This window comes from Musca vetustissima, unplaced genomic scaffold, assembly GCF_032173495.1.
Source record: "Musca vetustissima isolate MV318-11 ecotype Yass unplaced genomic scaffold, APGP_CSIRO_Mvet_v1 utg263954, whole genome shotgun sequence".
Classification (NCBI taxonomy): Eukaryota; Metazoa; Arthropoda; class Insecta; order Diptera; family Muscidae; genus Musca; species Musca vetustissima.
In genome coordinates, this window is record NW_026880088.1 from 1 (window position 1) to 8,268 (window position 8,268).

Genomic DNA, 8,268 nt, shown 5'->3' on the forward strand with positions numbered 1-8,268 from the left:
AAAGAGTTAGCTTTAAGAGAGGCCGCCGTGGCAGCAGCCATGTTAATGCCCCGACCAGGACAAGGTCCACCGCCAGGTGTACCAGGTTCGGTAATGTATCCTCCACCATATCTGGCTGGTCCAGGACCATCTCCAACGGGAGCTGGCAGTTTTACATTCCCCTCGGGTGCTGCTGCTCTGTTTCCACCCGGCCTGCCGCCTTCAATGCATGCTGGCCTGGATCGGCGTCTGCTGAGAGCACCTGGACGTGCCTCGAGACCCAAAAAACAATTCATTTGTAAATTTTGTAATCGTCAATTTACAAAGTCATATAATTTGTTGATACACGAACGCACCCATACCGATGAGCGGCCATATTCATGTGATATATGCGGCAAGGCTTTTAGGCGTCAGGACCATTTGAGGGATCATAGGTGAGTAAACCTCAAACTCCTTGATCATTTTTTAATTTATTTTAACTCCCCTCTCTCCGTGCCCTTTTTGCCAGATACATACATTCCAAGGAAAAACCATTCAAGTGTACCGAATGCGGCAAGGGTTTCTGTCAATCCCGCACACTGGCCGTCCACAAAATTTTGCACATGGAAGAGTCCCCACAAATGCCCTGTGTGTAGTCGCAGCTTTAATCAGAGATCGAATTTGAAGACCCATCTTCTAACCCACACCGATCACAAGCCTTACGAATGTAACTCCTGTGGCAAGGTGTTCCGACGTAATTGCGATCTACGACGTCATACCCTTACCCATGCTGTAGGTGATGTACCCGGTGAATATGTTGATGTGGTGGAGGAAGAAGATGACAATGGCCGCAATTTAAGTGGTGACGAAGAGGATTCTCTCCTGGAGGTGGATTCACCTCGCAACTCACCCATACAACGTCACGGCTCGCCGACCCATGATTTGGATCAAGATCACGATGAGGATGATGAGTTGGAGGGGGATCAACGCATTTCCATGGCGGAACGTTTGTCGCTGAAGCGCAAGGCACAATTCGATCGCGAAGCTTTGGAAGATGATTCTGATGATGAGCTGGCCGAAGAAAACGAAGACGAAGAGGAAGATGTCAGTGAAAAAGATCCGAAAGCAAATAATGTCAAACAAGAGGTGATGGAAAAGGCCCAACGTAAATCGGAAGATGTGGTCGATGGCCACAATCAATATCAAGGGGTTACCCACTGTCATCATGAGGGTGGTACCCAATACACAATGAGACCAAGCCATGAGTTCCAACGTAATGGTGAAGAATCGGGTCTTAGTAATCCAACGGGCCTCAATCCACCACCACCGGATTATTTAATGGCCAGCACCTCGGCTGGTATGTCCGGTTATATGACAGGTCCTCCTCTCACGGGGCATGATGGCAATGACCCTTATATGCCCTTGCTGCATGTACGCAGAGATCTTCACAGCACCAAACCGGGTATAATGGCCCATGGACCCACCGATCTTAAAGTGCAAATACAACCGAATGGCATACCACCAGGTGGCGCCACGTTACAGGGTGTCATTATGGACAATGGCTCCAAGAGTCAGGGAACCCAACCACCGCAACAAACAGCGACGGCATCGCCATCCCAACCACCATCTGCACCATTACATTCCCCTCACGAAGCAGTGCCATCATTCCTCGGATCCATACCCATACGCAAAAGGGCTCTCGGCATGGAATTTGAACACATGCATGCCCATGCCTTGGCCCAACGGCCACCACCGCCACCATTTGCTTCGGCTGGTAATATGTATGCCCTAAATATGTCTCGACCGCATTTACATGCCCTGCAAAGTGCAGCTGCTGCCGCCTCAGCTTTAAAATTAACACCCAACACAGTTCCACCTACTCACTTAGGACCACCGCCGCCTCCACCGGGTATGACCAATAAACCAGGTCCATATCTGCCCACCAATTATCACATACAAGTTGGCACCGGACCCGAAAAGGCAATGGGTCCAAGTTTATCAGAATCCTATATGCAGCAACATATGAATCGTAATCTGGCCATGGAAGGTAATTCATCAACAGCCAATCATGCGACATCTGTGAATTCCTCCTCCAATAGCTCTGCAGCCTCATTGTCCTCACCAGTAGCATCGACAGCAGGGACATCTGCAGCAGCATCATCGTCGTCGTCCTCATCATCATCACCGGCATCCTCATCTGCACATAGAAATCAACAATCGACAATAGCGGATCCTTCAAAGCAGGCTTCTGCTGCTCCACCACCTCCCCCGGCTCCTGCTCCAGTGAAACGTACTACGGGGTTCAGCATTGAGGATATAATGAGACGCTAAACAACAATAACAACAACGAAACTACTTAAATTTTAATCTTTTTACAAATATTTTTTTAGAATAAGGAGAACGAAAATCATTAGAGCAAAAGAAATAGTTAAGAAGAGTTAGGTTAGTTTTAGTTGAAATAAGTGAGGTTAAGATTCTAGTGCTTAAGCTTAGTTGTAGATCTGAGTCTTGTGTTTAAGGAAAAAAACTTGAAACGAGAGATCAATTACATAGAGGAAGTATCAATTAGAACGAACTTTGAATCAATATGGGGTCTCAGTGGTAGAATCCGCCATTCTCAATTCCAATGGAATGGGTTGTAATTTTTAAACTGCAAGCCCTAAGGCCGAAATTAAAAGCAAAATAATTCATTGTTATTATGTTAATGCACAGAACATGATCCACCACGGGCAGTAGGGGCTTCATGAGGTTTTCCCACAATATAGGGCTGGTCTTGGACCCTCTTTTTACTCTGTTTACATTTTCCTGTTTCCTGACTTATTAAATATTCTAGGTTTAATTCACTAACTGATTATTTAATGGCCAGAACCTGATATCAGACTGATATTTCCAGTTATAGGACATGTCCTCTGCAGAGTCTTTTGAAAAAGTAGGGCCTGTTGAAACCTTGAAAAATATTCTTAAGCCACACTCCTAGGTCTAATAAACCTTAAAGAATATTCTAAGCAAACCAGTCGCTGGATGTCCTTCCGAATATCCAAAAGATCCAACAGTTCTGGATATGTTTTGATACTTTAAAACTCATGTGTTGGATTTTGAAAAAAACATTTTTTTAAAAAATCCATATATTATTATTAAAAAAATGTCTTTACAAATTTCACGCCTCTGGAAATATTTTTGAAATCCAGGCCTATTTAAAAATTCCACTCCTCTGCATATATTTGAAAAAATATTTTTAAAAAATCCCCCATTCTGAATATGCTTGAATTTTTATACCCTACACAACTATATTATCAGGGTATTATAGCTTTGTGCAGCCCCAAGAGTTTGTAACACCGCGAAATATTGGTCCTAGACCCACCTTTAAGTATACCGATCATATCATATCTCGACTAGCTGAGTCGATCTAGACATGTGTGTCCGTCCGTCTGTCCATTATAATTTGTAAACACGATACAGGCCACAGTTATGGACCAATCTTCACGAAATTTTGGTAAAGATCGATTAATATATAGGGGATGAAATGGACCAAATACTTAATTTTTGTCGGTTTTTCTGGTCGCTCCAGAGGCCGCAGTTATAGTCCAAACATCGCGAATTTTTACATGGAGAAGGGGATCGGGCTAAAGAATAAGCATGCATGTTTTGATAGAGATCGGACGATATTTAGCGGGTCAAATGGACCCCGACTTTTGTGTGAAAAATTATCAAATTTGTATTCTATAGCGTATATATTTACCCTGAAGGACATAGACCCGAGAAGTTGATAATACATCCAAGAGGAGTGGTTGGCCTTTAAATTGATTTGAATTACAATGTCGTATGTAGTCGGATTTGGGAGTTGCACTAGAGGGCGAAAATATAGCGCTGATCGCTTTGAAATTTTCCATGAGGATCCAGGTATGGTCAAGGACAATCTAAAATTTTCAGTGATGATCAGATAATAATTTTAGGGTGAAGTGGACCGAAAACATAATTTTTTGAGTTTTTTTGAAAGCCGAACATCACAACACAACCCACGATGAAGGGAACCAAGTAATCAGAAGTACTGTACTGAATTTTAGTAATAGATTTTTTGGCCTCTAGTCCGTCAAGAAGATGCAAATATCGCGAAATATTTCCCAAGCTCAGAATATAGAACCGCAGAAAGTTACATTTTGGTGGAAGTTATGTAGGGTTTAAAAAATCCACGCCTGTGAAAGAACTGGAAAAAATATTTTTAAAAAATCTACGCCTGCTAATATATGTGAATTTTTTTAATCATAGCCTATGAAAGAAAACTTTTTTATAAATCCAGTCTTATGGAAATGCTAAAAAATGTTTTAAAAATAGTTGAAAAAATACTTTTAAAAATCCAAAGGTATGACAAAATATTTTTAAAAAATTTAGGCCTTGAAAATATTTTTTTTCTAAACCCAGGCCTATGGATGGTTAAAAATACCTATGGATGTACTTGAAAAATGCACCACATACAGAAAAATGACACTTCGAAAAATATTAATTTTTTGTAGAATGGTTGGTACCTACAAATATTTTCATAAAAATTCCGTGTTATGACTCCCTTGGTCCGTCAAAAGTCCTAGAAATTAAACAAAAATACTTCTAAATACTTCTACAAAATTCCCTTCCTCTAAATATTCGTCATTAATCCTCGCACTTTAAAATATATTCTCAAAAAATTAGAACTTCCTGAGATCGTAAATTATTATCCAATATTAAAAAAAAGATTCAAAAGATATTTTCCACCATTTGTAATTGTGAGATTCCTTAAACATTTCAAGCTTTTTTTGCAAATAAAAAATTTATATATAAATTTGCTCAATAAACAAAACATTCCTTCCCCCTCCATCCATATCTTAAGTTATTTATAGAGTTAAGAAATAAAAATATAAAAAATCAACTTCCTAAAGTACCGCCTACAAATATCCTTTTCTTCCACATTAATTTAAGATTTATAAACGTTGTACAATTTAATTAAAATATTTTTTTTTAATTGTCTACATTCCCTTATATATATATAACGCTTTGAATTAATTGTATATATATATTTTATTGGAAAAAAAAACTATTTTTTTTAAGTTTACTTGCCTGAACACTTAGTGTTCAAATACCAATTAACCTTCCTTCCCTGGCAACTTATTGTTTAAAATTTATTTTGAAACAATAAAAATAAGAATTTGAATTTTGTTTCATTATAGTAATCATTATTTTTTAGCTTATAATTAAAGTATTACTTTAAATACATTATTTTAAGTTAAACTTAATTTTTAAATATTTCTATTTTTTTAATAATAATAATTTTAATTTAAGTTTAATATTTTAAAATAAATCAAATTTTCAAATATATTCTATTAAAGTTCAATTTATGTTTCATATATTGATTAATACTGAGTCTAGTTTTGGTTTAAAATTTAGTATAAGTTTAAGTGCCTAGCGTAATAATTACGAGTTGATTTATCAATACTATAAAGTCTTCCTCTGTTTCAACAAATTTATCTATAAAATAAAAACAATACAAATAAATATATTATTTACAAAAAATAAAATTGATTTTTATTTAAAAAATATTCTTTAAAAAATCCACGCCTTGTATAGAGCCTTGAAAAAATATTCCATAAAAAATCCACGCCTTGTATAGAGGCTTTAAAAAATATTCTTTAAAAAATCCACGCCTTGTATAGAGCCTTGGGAAAATATTCTTTAAAAAATCCACGCCTTGTATAGAGCCTTGAGAAAATATTCTTTAAAAAATCCACGCCAGATGATAATCCTTGAAAAAATATTCTTTAAAAAATCCACGCCAGATGATAATCCTTGAAAAAATATTCTTTAAAAAATCCACGCCTGATGATAATCCTTGAATATTTTTCTTTAAAGAATCCACGCCTGATGATAATTCCTGAAAAATGTTCTTTAAAAAATCCACGCCTGTTGCTAATCCTTGTAAAAATACTTACTTACTTAAGCGGAGCTTAAAAAAGATTTCCAAGCGCGTCGGTCTTGTGCGCAATTTGGAAGACCACGTTCCAAGATGTTGTTTTCTACTTGCTCTTTCCATCTAATTCGTGGCCTTCTCCTTCTACGGGAACCATCAGTAGGCTCATTTTTATATGCCTTTTGAGCTAGGGCATTTTCATTCATCCGCAAAACATGGCCTAGCCACAGTAGTCGCAGCAGCTCAATACCACTGACGATGTTCGCGTATAAATTGTAAAGCTCGTGGTTCATTCGACGCCGATATTTACCGTCGACGCAGATCGGCCCGTAGATCTTTTGGAGAATTTTTCTCTCAAACACCCCAAGAGCTGCCTCATCTGCTTTCGCAAGTACCCATGCTTCAGATCCATATAATAGCACGGGTAGTATCAGCGTCTTTGTCTGACGGGAGGTGGCCTTGTTTCTATACTGCTTACTTAGACCATAGTAGCATCTGTTGGCCATCACAATCCTTCTCCGAATTTCAAAACTGATGTCATTCGTTTTTTTATGGCGGTACCAAGGTATATAAAGTCTTTAACTACCTCGAAGCTGTAGTTCTCAAGATCCACAGTTGGTCCGAGTCTACTGGACGTCTTGCGCGTTGATACCATCAGCTTGGTCTTCTCGCCGTTTACTGACAGACCCACTTTTGCAGACTCCTTTTCAATTTGTTCAAAGGTGGATGTTACCGCTCGCAATGTTCGACCCATTATATCGATATCATCGGCGTAGGCGAGTAACATGTGTTGTTTGGTGTACAGAGTGCCATTTCTCTTCACCTTTGCGTCTCGTATGACCTTTTCCAGTAGGATGTTAAAAAGATCACACGACAAACTGTCACCTTGTCTAAATCCTCGTTCGGTATTGAAGGGCTCCGATAGGTCCTTTCCTACTTTAACTGCTGACCTTGTGCCACTTAAAGTTATCCTGCATAGCCGTATTAATTTTGCAGGAATGCCGAACGCAGACATGGCTTTAAACACCTCTTAACGGATAGGGCTGTCGAATGCGGCTTTATAGTCGACAAATAGGTGGTATGTGTCGATGTGTTTTTCGTGGGTCTTTTCCAGGATTTGGCGCAGAGTGAAAATCTGGTCAATGGTGGATTTACCAGGTCTGAAGCCGCATTGGTATGGTCCGATGGTGTAATTGACCATTGGCTTCAATCGTTCATACAGCACACTGGATAGCACTTTATATGCGATGGGAAGGAGACTAATTCCTCTATAGTTGGCACATATCGTCTTGTCTCCTTTTTTGTGCACGGGACACAGGATGCTCAGGTTCCAATCATTAGGCATGCATTCATCTAGCCAAATTCTGCTAATCAGCTGGTGCATGCTCCTGACCAGCATCTGGCCACCAGTCTTGAATAGTTCGGTTGGCAACCTGTCAGCTCCTGTTGCTTTGTTGTTCTTGAGCCGATTAATTGCTTTTATGACCTCATCTTGGCTAGGTGGTATACACTCTATACCATCATATATTATTGGTTCTGGGGTATCTACTTCATCGCCACTATTTGATACTAGAAGTTTTTCGAAATGCTCCTTCCAGATCCTCAACACGCTGTCTGTATCTGTCATCAGGTTTCCTTCTTCTTCTCTACAGGAGGATGTGCCTGCACCAAAGCCTTCGGTTTGGTGTTTTACTCGTTGATAAAATTTCCGGACTTCATTCTGACTCCTGTACATCTCGATTTGCTCACGCTCACGTTTTTCTTGTTTTTTCTTCTTTTTTCTGAAAACACGTTTCTCCTCTCTCCTTTTCTCCCGATAATTCTCCATCACGTTACGTGTTGCTACTGTCTGCAGGGTTGCCCTATACGCTGCGTTTTTCACATCAGTAGCATTACGACACTCCTGATCGTACCATGGGTTTCTTGGTGGTGGTTTTTGGTACCCAATTGTTAATTTTGCTGCCTTTCTTCAAGCAGATGGGTAAGTTGAGCGGAGTAGGCCTCGGCTACTTGTTGTGTTTGCAGCTTTTCGACGTCGAGTTTCTGTGTTGTATTAGATCGCACCTTTGCTGCAACATTAAGACAAGTGCGTACGTTGGCTGCCACAAGGTAATGATCCGAATCGATATTCGCTCCTCGGATCGATCGGACGTCTAAAACACTGGATGAATGCCTTGCGTCTATCACAACATGATCAATTTGTTACTTGAAAAAATATTCTTTAAAAAATCCACGCTTGTTGCACATCCACGCCTGATGATAATCCTTGAATCCTGACTCTGATCCACGCCTGATGATAGTCCTTGAATCCTGATCCCCGCCTGATGATAATCCATGAAAAAATATTCTTTAAAAAATCCACGCCTGTTGCTAAT

At 39.5% G+C, this 8,268-nt stretch overlaps 1 protein-coding gene across 1 annotated transcript; it reads left to right on the top strand.

Moving 5' to 3' along the window:
* Window positions 1–6: 6 nt before the first annotated feature.
* LOC133325438 (protein bowel-like) lies at window positions 7–2,289 on the top strand (the record flags this gene model as incomplete). The annotated part of the gene is given in 3 exon segments (XM_061534201.1): window positions 7–413; window positions 488–589; window positions 591–2,289. Coding segments are annotated over 3 exon segments (2,208 nt in total), but the record flags the coding sequence as incomplete, so codon positions are not given.
* Window positions 2,290–8,268: the final 5,979 nt, after the last annotated feature.